The sequence below is a fragment of the Manacus candei genome, unplaced genomic scaffold (genome assembly GCF_025592945.1).
Source record: "Manacus candei isolate 608988 ecotype Guabito, Panama unplaced genomic scaffold, ASM2559294v1 h1tg000025l, whole genome shotgun sequence".
NCBI lineage: Eukaryota > Metazoa > Chordata > Aves > Passeriformes > Pipridae > Manacus > Manacus candei.
Window position 1 is genome coordinate 11,404,572 of NW_026138073.1, and position 20,028 is coordinate 11,424,599.

The following is a 20,028-nucleotide window of genomic DNA, read 5'->3' on the forward strand; positions in this document are numbered from 1 at the left end:
AATCCACCTTACTATAGTCTCAGCACCTTTTGGAAAATTTTCCACCCTTCAATAACAAAACCAAAACAGAAAAGCCTGCCCTTGAGGGACACCTGACCCACTGAATTCTCACGTGGGAAACAGCATCCTTCACACTTCACTTTTCCCAGGACCATGCCCTAGTTGCAATGTCCAAATACTTCACTTTCTTTTCCCCTTCACTTGTTTTAATAGCCAGAAATTTTTCCAAGGTACTGAGCAGCCACTGTCCTAAGGCATCAACAGAACCTACCAGGACTCTGCATCTCAGAAGGAAGAACCATAAGGCTTCCTGGCCTTCTGCACAAGATGAACAGTTTTTAGGATTGTGTAGCTTTCCTAACACACAGCAGCTTTGCCCAGTACAGAACCTTTCCTCATGCAGCAACGAAAGGAAGCAAGACCTTCAACTGCAAAGTCCAGTAACGGGAGGATGTTTAGAGCCTATTCAAAACGTTCCAGACATTGGCAAAACGGATTTTCCAGCGTCCAAGAAGGTAAAACTTCGAGAAATCCTCGTGACTGACTTTGAAACCTGGGAGCATCAGCGCTACTGTTTTGGTGACAGCTCGGTACAACAGGACTCACTGATGGGAGTGAAGTTGGGACATACCACAGTGTGACTGGGAAATGTGGAATGAATGTGGGAAAATGGATCCCAAGGAAAACTTGTCTCCTATGAAGACTGCGATTTGACTAACAGATACCACAGCTCTCAAAAGCGCTTCCCAGAAGAAAACACCATGCAAAACAAGCCAGCAAAGCCAGCCAGTACAACAGAGCAGCTTTTGTTACCTTCTGAGCTGCGCTAACACAGCGCTGATATTCCTTAGCCAGCTCTGAGCATTTGAGCACTTCACGTTTATTTTCTTGGTAGCACTTCAGAATTTCAGACTGCAGGTTTGCACAGACAGGATCAGTGTTCTTCCTCCTGCAGGGAAAACAAGCACAGAAAGATGTGTGAAGAGGAGTTTTCAGTCACTTACTACCACTTTACCAGTAACACACATACTAATCTTGTGCTGGAGTCATGTAGTCCTAATAGAGAAACCAGTGGGAGCAGCTATCACCAAAGTGGGTCAAATGACCAACAGTTTTCCAGCTGAAAAATCCAAAGTACTTAGCAGAAAGAAGGAACATAATCTTTAAGTTGATGTAGAAGGCCACTTTACCCTTAGATAAAACATCTCTCTCCCTCTGCAGTCAGGAGGAAAAAAAAAAAATCAAATCCAAGAGTTTCAATGATTTTCCCAACTCACACCGGAAATTTCTGGCAAAGCTCAGGAATCCTGGCTGGGCCTGTACCAGATCTGTAACGGTCTGACAAGGAACTGAACAGACTTGTTGAATAAGGTGCTTCAGTTTATTGAATTCTCATCTATTTAAACACTTCAAAAAATCCAGCATAGTTGGAAGCAGAACAATCCTCCTAGCGACTAGAAGAAAAAAAACGGAATAACAGCAAGACCAGATATCTGTTTCTTTGTATTTCTGCAGCAATTAGTACATTTACTCTGTAAATGGCATTGACAGCTACCCAAGCACAATTAAGGATGATGTTCTTATACTCTAATGTGCATGTGTACATATGGCACATCATCAGCAACAGCACCAATAAAGGGGAAGGTCGTTGTAAAACAATAGCAGCAACAATGGCACAAACACAGTAACAACAGTGACATCAGTTGCACAGACAGGCAGACACAAATTGCAGGAATTTGCAGCACAATTGCCATGGTATGTTTTACCAGAGAATAAGAGAACATATGCTTAGGTGTAGCAATCCTCAGATGTCATCTCCTAAACCATAAATCTGTTTAACTCCTTGCATTTTCTGCCCCAATGTGCTTAGAGGCCTGTGCCCAAATATCAAATGCACCTATTCCTTCCAAAGCATTTGATGCTACAGGCAGGCATTAATGCCATGCTATGATGCATTCATTTCCACAGTAACTACAGGCACTCATTCACAGCGAGGCAGAGAGAAAACATGACCTGTTCCTGGGCATGTCACATTCTCTCAGGTGGAACAGATTTCTAAGAAATGGGAAATGTTAAACCAAAATCTCCTAAAAGCTTTTAGAGAGTTCAGATATGAGTTTCCAAATCATGCACATCTGTGTAAGGTGCTCAGGAAAGCAAGTAGAAGGAGAAAAAGAAGAAAAACAACTCTGTCTTTTCTGTATCAGCAACCTGGTTGCCCTCTAAAAACAGTTTGGCTGAGACATACTCTAATTGATACTTCTTCAGTCCTCAGTCTTACTGCCAACATAGATGGACAGACTAGGAATTTATCAGTAACATTATGACAGTCACACTCTACAACACTGAGATTTGGATCAGAAACCACCAAAGATACTGTACAGACTTCCACCTCTTCTGCAATCTTACAGTTTTAAAAGAAACTTATTCCATGCATGGTCCCCAGAGGCTAGTGTGCATTTCTAATTTCTATGTTATATAGCAAATCACCTTTAAAGCCTCCGAAATCCATATTCTAAAAAAAAAAATCTTCAAATTTTAGGATAGAAAAGAACCCAGAGAGAGCTTCAGAAACTCATAATGTTGGCATTTTGCTTTGTCACTAACTTTAATATCACTCTAATCAAATCAGTGAGACTGTGGAAACGATACCAAACAATACCAGGTCAGGAAATACCACCAAATCCCTCAATTCATTGAAAAAGTTAAGACTTTTAAAATTAGGTTTTCTAAACTCGGCGATGTTAAACTGAAGGGCATTTTGCAATTTTCATACAGAGACCTGGAGGAGCAAAAAAGGTACAGCACACCACAAACCAGCCTGTATTCATCTGAACTGAACAACATGGTACAAACATCTCAGAAATATCTAGAAATATGCTTGGGGTTGCCCTTGTCAGTAGGGAGAGATTTAGGAATTGTGCCTTGCTTTTGATCTGTTCCTTCACTGTCCCTCCTATGGCATCAGTCTTCACTGCCTAGAGTAAATATGAAGTTAGGACAGTACTGTAAAGTCCATGGCCCTCTTCTTTAGGAGACCCCTTGGTGCTCAGCCCACAGGGCTATTTACAAGCCACACTGGTGAGTAAGAAGCCACAGAGTGTTCCCTAAAGCTGCCAGAGGCAAGGGATCAATCAGCATGGACAGGCATTGCCCAGAGAGAACCTAAATCAGCATTCATACATGTCACTTCCCACAATGCAGGGAGGATTTACTTGCTACCACGTACCCAAAATCATAGCAAGAATATTCTCCTTTATTTCTTAAAAATAAGACCTCAAACTGTGGTTATGCATCAATTGCACCAGTTTCTCAGAACAGGTGTAGAGAAAGTAACCAACCAGTTGCGAAGTTGGTTAAGGTAATTATCAGTGCAAGTTACTGCAGAGCCTGGGAGTACACAAGTTACTCATGTCCAGCAGACTAGTTCTGGTACCCGTCTGGACTGGAAAGGGGTATCTGAACTGCTCTGGTAAACAGTTGCTCGAGGTGCTTTCCTCCTGGCACAGCAGTCACAACTCCTGCCCTGTCTGACTCAAAGGGATGCCACCCTCCTGCTCACTTCAAGTCTCTTAACTTCAGGTTGTGACATTTCCACACAGGGGAAAGTGCAGCCCTATACACACACCCCAGCTGCACCTTGCAGGTCTCTGTCTGGCTTTACTCGAACTGAAAGAAAAAAGAATTAAACCAGCAGTGTCCAACCAGCAATACCTCTACTGAGTGCAATGACATATTGACTTCCAAAGGAACTGGACCTTAGTCAACTGTCTCCCTTCACCCTCAGCCCAGCTCAAGGTTGTTGGCACTAACCAATCCTTAGAAATTCTAAATTCATCTTCTGGACATTCCACCACACTGCTGTTGATATGTCATTGTTTGAGAGGTTTTATTATTTTTGAAGGAAAATGGCGAGGAAGAGATAAGGTTTGTACACAAGAAGAGCAAAAGACTTGTATGCTTTGACCTATCATCTAAAGTGGGTCACAGTTTTAAGCATAATATGCCACCACCAAATGAGGCAGACAATTAGCTTCTGTCTAGAATAAAACAGGTTTGACTGCTACCACTACAACAGGTCCAAGAGGCTCGTTGACACCAGCTAGAAAAAAGGCAAGAGAGAAAGGTTGGGCTGGGAGGGGCAATATCTGCAGACAGGGAAGTCTGGGAGAAGAGCTCTGACAATACCATGGAAATAAATAAATGCAGGACATACAGAATATGAAAGATTAAACCAAAAAGACACACTCTCATCTGTTTAAAGGAGGAGGAAAGGAGAAAGGATGACAGGTCAGAAAAAGATGACACTAGAAATGAAACTCATTAGCAGTGCCTCCCCCATCACAGAGAGGAAAGAAACCTTTGCCTCACCACTGTTCAATGCTACATACACATGAAATCTATGAAATTCAGAACTTCCTCTCCCCCTCCCATGGAGGGATTTAAATCAGGTCTTTGTCTGGAAAAGAAGAGAGAGGTTTCCTTAAAATTAAACAAAGGGCATCCTTCTCTCCGCTATCCCTCGAGGTAAGACAGAACGAGCACGATCTTGCTGCATTTTGACACCGAGAGTTACCAAATCCTCTCTATCACTGCGTATTCCCTTTACTTTATTTAATAAATGAAATCTCATCAACTTATCCTTCTTCTATTATCACTGCTGACATCAATCTGATAATATTGGCTTGGCGTGGAATCGTGCTATTATATGTCCTCTTGATATTTAATTTAAGAGAAACGTCTGCAGTGGGGTGAATATGTGAAGCAAGCTTTTTATTACTGGCAGCAGTAAGGACGCTGGGAGTGAATTAGACATTCATCTTAGTCAGGGCCAATCTAGTGGCTCAGAAGAGGTTTTCTTCTTAACCCTCTCTTAACTGTTCAATAGCGGCAGGTAACAGCTGCTTCAGTCAATAACTGCATTCATTTGTCTTGGCAAATTCATTCCTACACGGATATAAACCCCATGAAGAAGTCCTAAGCATCTGGGAGGTTAAAGCAAGGTTCTTTGACAATTTCCATCATAAGCACCGTGCTAGTAGGAAAAGTGCTGGTCTAAATGTCCATCCATTAATCAAGAAGCAACACAGCTTCCAAAGACAAACACCCAAACTCATTGCAAAAAGCGATTAAGGGCATATCATCAGGATACAGACCCACAGACAGAAGGTTTCAAACACAGCACAATGGCTACTAGTTAGTTGCTGCTGACAGGTTCTCTTTTGGGAAGAATTATGGACTCAGTATTGGAAAGCAAGAGAAAGCCGGAAGATGTCTATATATTTGCTGGTCCTTTCACCCAGCTGAAAAATCGGACTAGCCAAGCAGAGATACAACCCTAATGGCTTTAGGACTTGGCAGCTTTTTAGACTAGTGCAAAATCAGTAACTCCACAGTAACACACGGTCACTTGGCTTTACCGGGGAGAAGAGCAATTCCAGATGGAGTTAAGAGCAGGATCTTCTTTTTTACATTTTACTCTGGGAAACCATTTAAGCTGAGAAAAAACCTGAGATAGAGACTGATGGTATCTAAAACTAGACAGTTGGATACCTCTGCTCAGAAACTGAAAAACAAAGACATGCAGGGTCCCTCATATAAGCCAACTTATTAGCTGGCTCCAGTACACAGCTGCAAGCAGCAGCCTAAATGGGGCAGAAACCTGGAATTTCCTGTGGGCTATCAAATCCAAAGACTGGATTAGCTTTCTGCTGCATTATTTTACTAAGACCAGTGTCAGAGCTAACTTGAGCAAACCACATTAGTCACCACTGTTACTACAGTGCAGACAGGCCCAGAGATCAGCAATGAGGTACATGGGCAGCACTGTGAGCAAAACCCAGGACACACAGCAGCACTTTCTGCGTGTTGGGAAGGAATCAGAGACGTGTCATATAGTTGGTGGGTACGTTTATACATCCAGAGTCCATTACACACACTTCAGACTAAGCTCAGTGATGCTTTGGTCACATAAATGTGGTGTGCTGCCATGCTGCACTGTACATATATAAAACCCAATAAGTGGTTAACTGACCTGTAAAACTGCATCCTCCCTTGGGTAACAGTTGGCTCTGATGGTTTCTCTAACATGTCAGAAAAATAACTCCAGACAGTCACAATACACAGCACATAGAAAGGTTTCATTCTCTCTCATTATTGCATCCTTGACATTTACAGCAGAAAATTAAACACAATTGAAGCATTTCATTCAGATATAACAAACTCATCAGTACAGAATAAACAGCCAGGCAAGCTAACTTTCAGCATAGGCTGCAGGATGCTGCACTATCACAAAGCAAACACTGTGGCCTCACTACAACCTACGGGATTCCCTGATCCTGCATGTCAGCTTGATAATGTGGCTTGAATGGAAGAGGGAAGAGTCATGTTGCAACCGTTTGGCAAGAGAAATAAGGATGGAAGAAGCTTAATAGATTATTCAAACATCTACAAAAAAAATCAGTAATGTTTAAGCTACATAACCTAGCACAGTGTAAACAAACTGCATGTCTCATGAGGCTAAACTAATGTGATCAGAAAGAAAATATTTCTGATCAGCCTCAAGTATTCATAACACTGCTCATCAAGCTTTGTCACTGATCTGAGTGGAATAAAAGGCTCATAGAAGTAACATATTGTCTAGAGCAAGAAGAAGTAGACCAAAAGAAAAGGTGAAACCTCATAACAGTTTTCACAAGAATAGGACCACTACCTCCAAATTTCAACTGAAGCCATTGTATTCCTGTCTTTCTAAATCCTTCCCATATGCCTTGTCACACTGTCAGCATCACAGTCCTGCACACCTGCAGTATTTCCCCTCTCTCTTTCTCCCTCTTGACAGCTGCATTTCAAAAACAGGTCACCCGAATCTTTTCTTCTGTCCCTTGTTCATGGAAGTGCCTAATGAATGCATATTTTAAAGTACTGTGAGTTTCAGGGTGACTCTGTGAGCCTACAAAATTTGTCACTCAAGTACTTCCCAATCTCCACTCCTGTTTTGACAGCTTGTTTGCCACCCAATTCCCCACTGCAGTTCACACACTCACTGCACCCTTGTCCTTTCCAGGACAGATACCTCCTCCTTTCCTTCCAAATACAGATACACAGATGCTATTCTGAAATCTTCTTCTGTGTAAGTAATTAGATCCTATCACTGAGAACAAAAGTCAACACAAATGTCCAAATCTCAAGTGTCAGCCACTTGCTGTGTCACTGCATTCAGCAAAAACAGCCTGCCCTAACCACAAACAAAAAAACCCCAGAAAATCCAAACTCTAAAACATACAGATTGTCATGAAAAATGACTAAAATCCAGCAGTTTTCTGTAACCACCTCCAATTTTGGAAATCAACGACAACTTCTCCATTTCATGCAAAGAGATCGTGTGACCCATCCAGTGCTGGTTTCAGCTCTCCATCTTACTTACGCCAATGCATAACAAACTCTCCTCTCCTCACACACAAGTGGTCATTTCCCATTTGACCAATGGGTCACGCTACAAGAATTTGACTTAAACTTCTTGTGTTTTGCCAAGTGCAGTTTCAAACAAATTTAACTGGCTTCCTTAGCACCCCATACACTGCAGGCACTGGGGGTGAGGTGGTGGGCTGTGGGGTCTCCAGGGGAGTAGAAGGGTAGCAACATGCAAAAAACCTGTACCAAACCACATAAAATTAAATGGTCCTTATCCTACTGAACCTGCAAATGCAATAACTAATCAACCCTATTAGCATTCTACATGGCAGATGGCAAGTGGTTTGGAATAATGAGAGACTTTTCCCCACAAGTGGGTAATTCCAATGTACATTTGGATGTAAATTCTTCACTGATTATGATGGTAGAATACTGAGTTATGAGAAACTGCCAGTTTGGAAGATGTAAGGAAAACTACTGCCTCTTCCTTCACTTGCCAAGAGATACAGAAGTTAACAGAACTGGATCTCCTGCCCACAAAGCCATGTACCATTTTTTTCCCCAAAGATGCCAAGCTACTAAAAGTTGACTAGCAAAGATGAAGAACCTAAAGTTAGCAGCAAAACGGTCTCTGGAAGCCAAGCAGGAATGAGTCAGAATCTTCTTGCTGGAAGGAGTTCTCCGATTCAGAAAGGAAGCTGGCTCAGCTCCCACAAGGCAGAAAAGCAATATAGCAAGCAATAACTGAATCTGAAAACAACACATAGTCCAACAAGTGACCTGAATAGGGATTTTCTTTCTTCAGATAAAAAACATCATCTAAAAACTGGTTAAGATCTCAGGTTAGAAAGGGAAGGCCTGCAGCCTACAGAAGGTATGTAGCACAGGCCCTAGGAATATATGGGTTGTGGCAGGGCTAAAAGGTCTGGGAGTTAGCTGGGGAACTGTTGGTCTATTAAACTCCTTCCCAAAAAGTATTCTAAAGAAAGTAATTGAAGATGTGATATGCTGATTTCATATAACCACAAGACATAAGGGACAGCAGGTTCAGTAAATTTCTCCTATGTGAGATGATCTCGTAATGATGTCAGACTGCTAACAAAATGTTCTTTTTAAAAGAAAACCCTGACCACTCATTTGAACTGCAGTTACTTTTTTCAAAATGCCACTAAACACTGCATTAGGTTCCCACAGTTTACTCCATGCTACACAAAGGGCTACCAGTGATGGACAGAAATATGAGTCCATTAGTATATTCTGCACTGACAGAGTGGCATATCCTGCTAAAGACATCAAAACAAATTTTGAGAGGAGAATAAAGCTGCCAGTGTTAAAGTTCAGGTGGGATCTGAAGCTAAGCATTCACCTTATTAAAAAAATCCCCTTGCTTCTACCCATATGCTCTAATCTTCAAAACCACAGTGCCCCTTTTTACCGTGCTGAGCAATTTGCTGAGCACTGACTCAGCAAAGATCCCCATTAAGAAGCTACTCATCCCTCAGAGAACATCAATAATGGTGCTTTCAAGGAGCACACACACAGAGTCTTTATTTGCAGGGGGAGGTTGGAATTCTTTTTGTTTGTTTGTTTTTATATACTGTAATTTCAAGAAGTCCTCAGAAAATTGAAAGCATCCTTATAGAAAATAATTCAGATGACATGGTTTTAAGTTTGGAGATGAGCACATGAAACGTCTCAGGTGAAGTGAGCCCATGCCTTCAGAGGCTGCCTCACTGTGCTGTTGGTGCCACTCACAGGCAGCACAACACTGACTCATTCTCTCCAAAGAAATAATGTTCATCCCTGAACAAGGAGCTCCTGCCTTCCAAATGCCAGGGTTTTGGGTCAAATTAGTTACAGCTGTAGTTGGTATGGTATGTGTATGTCCCAGATGTGCAAGCAAGAGACACTTCCAGGACTAACAAAAAAAATAAAAGTACAGAAAGAGCCAAACCCAGAAAGGTTCTTTCACAATAGGTTGAGTACTCCATAACCTATTTTATCAGAGTAACTTCATGAACTATCAGAATCACACCAAAGAAATAATAAAATCAAGTCAAAGCCTGATACGATGGCAGAGATGGGTTTTTTCTCTCCCTTTATAAGAGAGAAAAGGACTTCAGTCTCTCATCAGCTCAACATCAAACACCACCAACTTCCTCTGTGCAGATGGATCACCACGATGGAAGGTGCCACAGCTGTTCTGCCAAAGTCCTTATTTCTCAGAAGACAGAAATTCAGAATCTCTGACCTACATAACAAACTATTTCCCCAAATTTTCCCCACTGGTACTTGCCTTTGGTGTCTTCTATCATCCTTCCATCTCTTCAGGAGGAGACTCTGACTCAACAGTAAGGACACAGCATGTATAATCCAGAATCAGGAATACAATTACTGTTCAAAATAGCAACATTGCCCTTGAAATCAGTTGCTACTGAATTAATGACCAGATTGTTAGAGTGTTACCTCAACTTTGCCTTAGGCTGCTAATTAGTAAACAAGTCATTAATTCACTGGTAACAAGTGGTTTCTCAGGCATTATTGCTTCTGACATCTTTAATTCACCACTCTTCTTGGAAAGCTTCCCCAGACAACTTTATCCTCAGTTCTTTTCAAGTCAACCCCATGCCATTACCACCAGCACACTATACAACACACACACTGAAGACAGAGGGAGAAAAACACAACAGAAATAGGGTAAGTTGGGTCATTAATTAATATTCATGATACCTTGCCCAACTAAAGCCAAGTGGAAAGGAGTCCAAAGGCACAAGAAGTTCTGGATTTTGGTGTGGATCTCTCATTACATGTAAATACACAATAAAATACCATGAAACCTGGAGAAACCTTGCTTCCACCATGGTACACATTGGAATATGCAATTCCCAATCTGAGGGCAGAGATCTGCTTTTATTTTCACTGCATTCTCCACGATAAAGAACTCTGAGTCGAAATATTTCATGTCCTCTGATGCACGAAGTATGTCTGAGGTTTGTTTTAACAGCTGCACAAATATCCATGCTTTTGAAAACAATCTGAATTTGGCCTGCCAACAAACCCTGATCTAAGGTTTTATAAAAGCAACATTACTACAGAAAACAAGTGCTTTCCATGTAAAAATCAATAGCAAGAGAAACATCCTTAACAGAATACATGGAGTCTTTGGCACCTCTTCCTTTGCTATTCCAGTTTTTACTATTCAGGTCTTATTCTATAAATGCCCAAGTTCTACCAACATACCGTTGAAAAAATGCTCCTGCAGTTTTGAAGAGACACCAGTTTTTCAGCGCTAACAGAATTGCAATTTCAGTTCATTGGACTCATTTTATTAGTCATGTCTCATCATGCATGAGAAGAAAGACAATACTGTGAACACTAGATTAGAACATCATTTTACTAACTGGGCAAAATGAAAATCCTATTTAGAAGCAGAATCTTAGTAACTGAACTTCAGAAAAAAGATTTAACAGCTTGAATAAAGTATACAATCTAATAAATTCTCAAGATTTAAAATTTGGCTCAAAAAAGAATAATCTGGTCCAACTGGAACATTCACCCAAATCCATTGCACACATTCAACTTCTATTACCACATATCATATTCCTAAACCAGTAGGAGAATATACCTTGCTAGGAAATCAATGCACTCATGTAATCAGATGCTTAACAATAGGCCTTCGAGAATTCACAAGGAAAATGTTTACATGCTAAGGTAACAAGTGAAAAACTTTGTGAAGCAGAATTGAAAATGATCAGAAACTTTTTCTTCCAGTAAAATGCACACCATGTAATATGAGACAAAGTTTAAATTCACCCATATACTTTTACCCTCTTTTGAAATACCTTTGAGGAAACTCATGCATTATAATCTCTTGCAGCAATATTCCAATTTCCTACTAAGAGCAACTTTATAAAGGTGAGAAACAGAAAAGCTTTTACTAATAACTCATCTCTTTGTTTAAAGATTATGGAACAGACTCAGTGCAGACAGAAGAAGGAACAAGACAAACCAAGCACTAAGGGAAGAATAGGACTGGGATGGAGCCAAATAATTTTGGTGAAGGTAACATCATTGCAGGGCACAAAAGCACTATCTTGAGATAAGGCTCTGGATGAGCTTCCAGCAATAATCAGTCTCTCATTTCCTAAAACTCTTAAATCCCTATTGCAAAGGTTCTGAATTTCAACACTAAATTAATCATTTATCTAATCTAATGGTAGGAGAAATCCCAGAGCAATTTTGTTTGAAAACTATGATGTCTTTACCCTTCTCCTTGGGCTTTACAACTGTCCATATAACTCCTGGGCACAGTCTTTTGTTGAAATACCCAAGGCCTCATGGTAGATTTCAAGATTAACAAATCAAGTATCACCACGTAATTATTTTATAAACTTTCCAGATCTACATAAACAAAAAGTTAGTTTCTCTAACTTTAGGTCCCAGTTAGTGTTGCCATTCTAACTAAGAGGCCATCAACCTCAAAATCTTGTGCAATTCAATAAACCCTTCATTTCCATGAGTACTGAAAGCAAGCCATAAATTCCCTGCTCCCAGTAGATGATCCAACTATGAACTTTCTTCCCCTACCCTCACTGAGTCTGTGTGATTTTCTACTCCACAGTTCAGCCCAGGAGGATACTTACTACTTACTGGTTTCTCTAACATAATCACCTTAAATACTCATGCCCATTAAGTTTAAAGATCTTAGGACCATCAAATGAAACTCTTAGATAGTAAGTCCCATATGGAGTAAATCTCTTTGGCAGTTTCTCCATTGGAAAGCTGCCTTGGATTCAAGGCTGATCTCCATCAGGATAAGATACCAACATTCTTTATGCAGTCCTCTCAGCACAACATGCAAAGCAACACAGTCATCAGCAAGCAGCTTCAGAAACACTTCTGCAAACTATAAGGAGATCTCAGAGGGAAACTCAGCTTCAGAACAATTTTATCTTTTAACAGCTTCCTAATCCCCTCACCCCATTCCTGCAGCTTTACCTTTCAGAGACACACCCCCACCCAGGCCAACTCTTGCATCCAAAATTAACAACTACAAAAATAATAAAAAAAAAAGTGATAAGACAACCTTCCCAAAGGAAAAGAAATAATTTTTTTTTAAGAAAACAGCGTTCTGGGGATAAATCTGGAGTGCTGCACTAAGCCATAACCTCTTTACTGATGTTTTTTTCCTTCCCCTTAACAGATTCAGGGACTGTAATAACATTTAATCCTCAGAAGCTAATCTAAATGTAACACTCAAAAGAAGACAAAGGCAACGCAACAGAAAAAAAATTTGGCCACTGCCTTTTGGGAGTGCTGCTTTATCCCTGGAGCGAGCGCATTAATAGAGCTTGGAATGAAATGCCATTTTATTCTCTGTAGCAGGGAGGGGATTAGCAAGTTGTCTTCTCTAAACCCAGTCTGAGTCATGGCTCTATGAACACTGAGAAAAGGATGTGGAACGAAGGGAAGGGCAGGGAGCACTGGCTTTTTATTTACACGCTGCTTCCTTTGTGGGTGGTTACTGATGTGCACAGTTTGCTAAACAGGGAAAGAAGGGAGAAAAAAGTTCTAGGTCCCCTGACTTTAATTCTGTTGGTTAACAAAAGAGAAAAATAATAATGCACCAATTATAACAACATCATTGAGACAACATGTCCGTGGCAACTGTCCAATTCATCACAGCATGTAAGCAACAAGGGCAAGTTGCTTAAGGTGCTGAAAGCTGTGCTCAGTGGTATCTTGTTGCTAGGATCTTCTTCCTGGGAGAAAAAAACAGGTTGGGCAGAGCCCAGAACAAAGGAGAAGGAGACACTGCGGTAGGAGAAATGTGGAGACGGGAGTAGCCTGGGTTCAGGTGAAGAGATGAGGAACAAGGTCCATTGCACAAGTCAGGCCATGCAGGCATCGAGTCTTGAAGTGGAAACCAAGAGCTAATGACTGTGTCAGTGATTTAATAGGAAGCTCAGCACTAAGTACTTCACTTCTGTTTCTATAGAAAGAGAGATAGGAAGGTTTACTCGCCTACCTCATAGGCATGCTGTGAAGGGTCACTGGTAGAAAGCTTGTACAATATTCCTAAATCCTGCAATGCTTGACACTCACTAAGGAGAGGACATGGTCCTTGCAACACGTGACCACTGGTGCAGAGTTGTAAGTGTTGATAAAAGAATTACAAAAGTCACTAAATGCCAAGAAAACACTGGGGGTTTGTTTCAGATGTTTCTTCTCTTTGCTTCAACATGGACTCTGAAAAACAGGGTACTCTCTGTGGAAACAGCCCCAGCCCTATTTCCATCCTCCATCATCTCCACTGACACACAACAGCAGAAGAGAACAAATACAGGGTAGATTGGTCTCACAAGGCACAAATGCCAGGTCTCTACAGTGAAACAGGGATAATAAAAGCTAGGGAAGAGACACTGTGCAAAGGAGATGGACTCTCCTCTGCAGATGGAGAAAGTGCCACTCCTGGTTTCCTTTCTTTAAGAAGCTGTCGTAGTCCAGCACTAGAAACAGGCAGACCTGTACTTCATTCATACTTTGGCTATATTCCTGTTCATGTAATTTTGCTGGAGTGTCAGTTTATTACTGCCAACCAAACTATTAGATCTGCATAAATCAGTCTAACCTATCTTAACACCTACTTTGCTTGTATGTCTACTACAAAGGCACAAAACAGGATGAGCAAAACTTCCACTGAAATCACAGGATCTTGTCATTTATTACCATAAACAGGCTGCAGAAAGACTTGAATGTACAATGACAAACAAGAGAACCTCACAACACACAGACTGCAAGTCCTACCAAATGAGCATGGATGGCAATGTAGGAAGGAAGCTTCCCTGACCCTGTCCCTTATCATGACCCCCATGTGAGGCACACATCCTGAAAAGGGTCACTGCATACTGCTCTAAGAGACACACACACTGCAGGCTGATGGGGTAAAGCAATGATTCTTCCTGCATGTACAGTTATCAAAGGGCATTATCAACCCCAGATCGTGCACTCCAATGCCCAGTTCAGCGCAATCCTGGCTACTGCTGGCAACTTCTGCTGTAAAGAAATAGAATGTATGATGTTCACCTTCACCCTCAGTTTCACTGCTGCCACACCATTTGGCCCTTCAAGACACCCCAGCCACATTTTCTTCTCACAAAAAATTCACATTAGGGCAGGTGTCTCTTTTTGCTCAAAGAAGAAGCCCAAGGAATCTGTCCCTTTTCTGATGAATCAAGTTCATATTGCCATCAAATAGAAGAGCACTGTACAGTAAGGCCAGAAGCCAGGGACTGTCAAATGATAAAGGCTCAAAGAAAAGGGGAAGAAACCCCTAAGAGACCATAAACACATTCTCTGAATCTTAAAAGAATTCATTAGCATTTGTGCTGGTCTCAGCTACTAACCCTGATGAGAAATGGCTGCATTCCTGAGTTTCCTACATTACCAATCTTCATCTCCACAAGAAACAGAAAAGACCAAATGAAACCAAAACATCATGAACCCAACTTAAGACTACTATAAAAAATAGGTTAGTTACAGTCTGTAAAAGTAAGTAAAGAACATAATCCTAGGTCTCAGTTGCTTCCTTTACCAAGTCACAAAGATAAATCCCCGCTACACATACTTCCAACAACTGATCACATATCTGCAGAAGCAAGTCCAAGAAAAGACTGAACTAATCAAAGACTGTCAGAATTTTCTGTGCTATGAATTTTCTAAATTTTATTTTAAAAGAGAATTTAGAATTCTACTATGGAAAACAGCATGGAAATGCAGGCAATGTGTTAGCTGCCTTGTTTTGGCTTCTTTAGCAACTTATTGCTTGACTGTCCAAACAAAAATGTGAAATTACAACAGGTTATGTGATGCTTTGGCTGCCAAACATAATTTTAAATAAAGACAGCACAATATAGTGCACATCTCACTAACATATTCATCACTACTATATTATCTATTTATGCAATTAAGTATTGTACAGTCTGGATTGGACCCAACCGGACTACATATGCTGCTGCTCCAGTTTACTGCATGTTGGCCAACTGTTTACCCAACTGAGATCTGAGTGCTGCTCTTCACAGTGTAATTGCTTTAGTCTCATTAATATTAAAGAATTATAGAAAATATTTTTTCTTGGACAGCTGTTATATAGCTTATTGTTCCACATGCACTGACAGTACTGGCAAATACAAAAACGGAATTTAACACTAAATATGCTCATGGCAAAAAGACAACATTAAAGGTCCACTAATTGTGCCAAGGCCAATAGAAAAGGCCAGAAAAATCACTGCACACATTCTAAGAAAGCACTAATGATAATTACAACTCTAGTTTGATTGAAACTTCCAGGGCTGATTTAGACTGTTTACGTTTTTCTTCCCTGGACAGTGAAAGCTTTAGAAGTGGTGCCATTCTTCCTACTCCCACACACCTGCCCAATGCTGTAACGTGTAGGTTAAATCCTCTGGGTCAAAGTTTAAACAGATTAGACATGTTCCATTGCCATTCTGAAAATCCTATTGAATATTCCTATTTAATATTAATTTTCAAAGTCCATTTCTTCCCCCTAATTCTTCCTTGCAAGATCTAATAACTTCATACTAAACTCTGTCGAGCTTGGCACAGAAAGAGAAGATGGTAGCTCATACTTCCTCAGCCCTCTAAATACATGACAGGAGGTAACTTCACACTTTGTTTAGGGGAATATCCAGAGGCTACACCCAAAGCATTATGAAATGCAACTGGAACTGCTGAAAAGAACAAAAATGGCTCCTCACTTTATCCACTCCTCCGCCTTGGCGGCTGCCTCCTGGTACTGCTCGGATGTCAGCTTGTAGATCTCTGCATTCTGAAACAAAGAATAGAATGTTCAGCTCGAAAAATTAAAGGCATCTCAGATCTTATCCCATCACAAAGGTATCTTCTATAATTAATAACGATTTCCAACAACAAACAGCATATTCAGTTCAAAGAACACACAAAAAAAAATGCTTAAGAGTCAATTTTATTTTCAGCAAAATGCATCACAGCCACAACACATCCATTCCAAGCTTCAACTTTGTGAAAGGAAAGAGAGGGAAAAGGTTGCAAACAAACAACCGGCAGCTTTGGTTATTCCACACAACCACAAAAACAAGGTGTTTCCAGCACCGAGTTATTTCGTGCTCGGCAGTGTTTTGTTCTCTTCTTTCATTAATTGCTGTGAAGGATCCTGTAAGTTACTGACATGCAAGTATCAAAATTGGCTGCTAGCACTGGAAAATCCATTTTACATTTCAGTGCTTCTACTTACATTACTTATTCTTTAAAAGAAAATTATGCAGCCTGTTTCCCTTTTAACAACACAGGGAGGCATATCAGATATCAGTTAAGGCGCTGCCAAACAGAGTCTTGAGTGTCTTGCTGCAGGGCTTAAGAGGTTTGCATTAAATTCTCCTGAACTTGCACAGAAAGAGTTTTAGCTCACAACTCCTCAGTCAGAGGATGAATTCCTCCCCTTGGCTGCACTTAGGAGCCTCCCAAGCATGAACAGCAGGAGGGAATGGCTGCACACCTCCACTGACTGCACTACAAGGTCTTGTGTCACTAAACGACTGGCAAAGCTGCTTTAAGCAAAGCCTCTGGACTCCATAGGCAATTGCCTCACTCAAAGCTCATCTGCAAGGCTCTCAGTCTGAAAAGGCAGAGCAGAAAATATGCAATAATCAATCAAAAAACCTGACAAAATGGTATTGAAAGCGAGGACAGCTATTCATTTAGGGCCAGTTCTAGCTGCTACCTCGTCTCTCCCCAAATTTGGTCATTTTATATAGAATACTATTCTTGCCCTTCTTCATTTATTTTCCCATAAATGCAGCTGTGGTCCTGCGCATGATGAGACGACACATACTGTTCAGTGGCTGGAAAAAGGAAAGGACAGATATAACTCAAGTTCTATTAGTGGTTCTGCCACTTGTGCAATCTTGGGCAAGTCACCATTTTCCATCTGCAAGTGAGGGATAACAGCTGCCTGTATCTCTGAAGTTGTGTGAAGCTCAGCTAATTGGAAGGTTTATACAGGTTTTCAGAGCTTGGGCTTCAAGGTGCTATATTTAAGCTCTTTATCTCTGGAGCCTGAATTTATGTCACATACCAAAAAAAACCACAGAACAGATTTTGCTTTTCCAAACTTTGACCTAGGAAACAAATTTAAACTGAGAAATAATGGACGACTAACCACTTCAAAATGCATTTTGCCAGTAAATTATCATTAATGTTTTTGTTTACTTGTTACATAATGGTTAAATTTCTACGCTATTAAATTCATTTTTCTCTTTCCTATATTGAAAAGTTCAGCTTTTAGTGATGCCTTTTTCTCTGGCCTGTAAACAGACCTCATGACTTTCAGCTCCCTGCTGTTACTTATTCACATATGAAACCACAAGACCTGTGTTTCATTAATTAAATTTGCCATTAAAAATTAAATAATGTGAATAAGTAGATGTAAGCGTTATCTCCACTGGGCTTCATAGGTCTCACCGTTTCTCCAATTACTACCCAAGCAATTTTCATATTTCATACTATCTGATTTCTCAAAGGGACTGGATCTGAAAGATCAAAATGAGAGAAACTAGGAAAAAGAGAAAGCAAGGTAGCAAAATTAAACATTTTTCAGCAATAGGAAGTAGCCCCGTCAGATACTATTAGCCCACAGCACTCTGCAGTGAAACAGCAGCAGGAGAGGAAAACAGGAACAAATATGTTGTATGTGAGACCCAGCATGAGGTTGTGTTTAACCCACCTAAAGAAAGGAAAAAGAGCCAACAGAATCATTTGCTAGTTGTACTGTCAATTAAAGTGGTTGTGGCACAACCTTGCCTAGTTTATTAGAGAGAGTTCAACTGCCCAGCACTGCAGTCAGGCTCATCTTCAACAGCATCAACTACAAACACAGACAAAAATAGCCAGGAAAGAAACCCACGGTTTAGTTCTGGATCCTAAAGCTGCTAAAAGCAGGAAAGTGAGAGTCTGAATGGAGGGGCAAGAACCTCAGTGAGGGAAAGGAGGAAAGACTTGGCATCAAAGCAATCACAAGGCACATGGCACCATGCAAAGATTGAGGAGGGGCACACAAAACTTTCAACCTGCAGCTAAAGCTGCTGCGTTTAAAAAATGAAAAGAAAACATCTTTGCATGTGGTTCAACTGGGCCTCTTGCCTTTGGATTAGACCTCTCTGCCACCTTCTTTCCCCTCCCCCTTGTCAAAAACCTAAAAACCAATGAAATAGTATTTCCAATGCTATGAATCAGCATCTTTAAATTCTTCCCCAAGTAATAAAAACAGGGGCTTACCATTTAAATCTGAGTTTGTTCAACAAGCAGACTTTAATTAAACAGGTTTTCCTTGGTCTTTAGGCCCTTTCCTACCTTAGGAAAGCCAATTCCCTTTTGTCCTAAACACTAAATGAGCAAAAAATGGGCTAACTGGGCAAGAAAAGGGACTTTCAGCATGGGCACAGTCACAGCAGGTTCTGTGATTTGGGGTTTCTACTTAAAGAGGATAATTTTCCAAGTATCCTCATCTATACGACTTCGGAGGCAAGATCTGCTTCATATTCACGATTTTACCTAAAACACTATGGCAGGAGATAAGGTTCCAGTGGCCTACAACAATCTAGGCCTTTATAATAAGATTGCAAACGAGAAACCAAGCCAGGAATCGCCTGAGCAGTTCCCCGGAACCTCAGCAGAGCTGCCCCCATACAAGGGCTATTCAGCAGGATCAAGGTGTGGTATTTGCACTTGAAACAAAGTCTGAGCTGCCCATAATCTTTGTGAAGTCCTTTATCTTCATAAAACGATATTCAGTGGCACAGTAAAAGAGAGAACATTCCACACAAAATTACAAGACATCAATGCTGCTTTTAATTTACTTTCACAATATTTGATGCTTGAGATAAAATGGGAACTCACAAAGAAAAAGTTGAACATGAGACCTCAACTATTATTAAATAAAGCTCCTGGCAGTCTTAGTTGCAGAAATAAGTTTAAAAACATGACCAAAGGACACCATAAGGGCTCAAATAACAAAAGACACAGAAAGAATGAATGAACCACCTAAAATGTTTCACTTCTCTCAATAAAGCTGAGCCTTAGGGGAGTCAACTTCAGAACATCACAGCTTTGTCATATGGGGAGAGAGCTCTCCAGAGAGGACAAACAAACTAAACAAAGAAATGTTAGTTTGAAAGATTTTTCCCTGCTATTAAATGATGGTTCGTAGCAAATAATAAAAACACCAAGAAGTTATAAAAATACATAACTAGAGCCTAAAGTGCAACAGAACCATTTATCTTTACCCTACTGCTTTTCTACAACAGATTTGCTGCTATACCCTTGCTCCCCGCTCTTCCCAAAACACCCTTGCGCTAAAAATTCCCCTTCCAAAGGGAATCAATTTTAAAACTCAGAACTAAATTTGGAGTAATTTTAATTCGGCATTCCTCCTTGGCTGCAAACATGCAGAGAAACCTCAACACTCACTACTACACCCTCGCTACACTGCCCAGGCCCTTTCCAGAACATATAGCAAAGAAACTAAGAAAACAATATAGCAGAAGACTGAGTTCTCAGGGT

The 20,028-nt window shown here is 40.7% G+C and overlaps 1 protein-coding gene across 3 annotated transcripts in view; it reads right to left on the minus strand.

Annotated features, from left to right (window-relative positions):
• Positions 1-20,028, minus strand: part of CHCHD6 (coiled-coil-helix-coiled-coil-helix domain containing 6) — a 109,566-nt gene that overhangs the window by 36,669 nt on the left and 52,869 nt on the right. For all 3 annotated transcript variants that reach the window (XM_051788916.1, XM_051788917.1, XM_051788915.1), the window contains 2 exons: positions 16,191-16,261; positions 814-949 (listed from right to left, as the gene is read on the minus strand). In XM_051788916.1, coding sequence (XP_051644876.1) covers positions 814-949; positions 16,191-16,261 — 207 coding nt within the window. The remainder of the gene's footprint in view (positions 1-813; positions 950-16,190; positions 16,262-20,028) is intronic.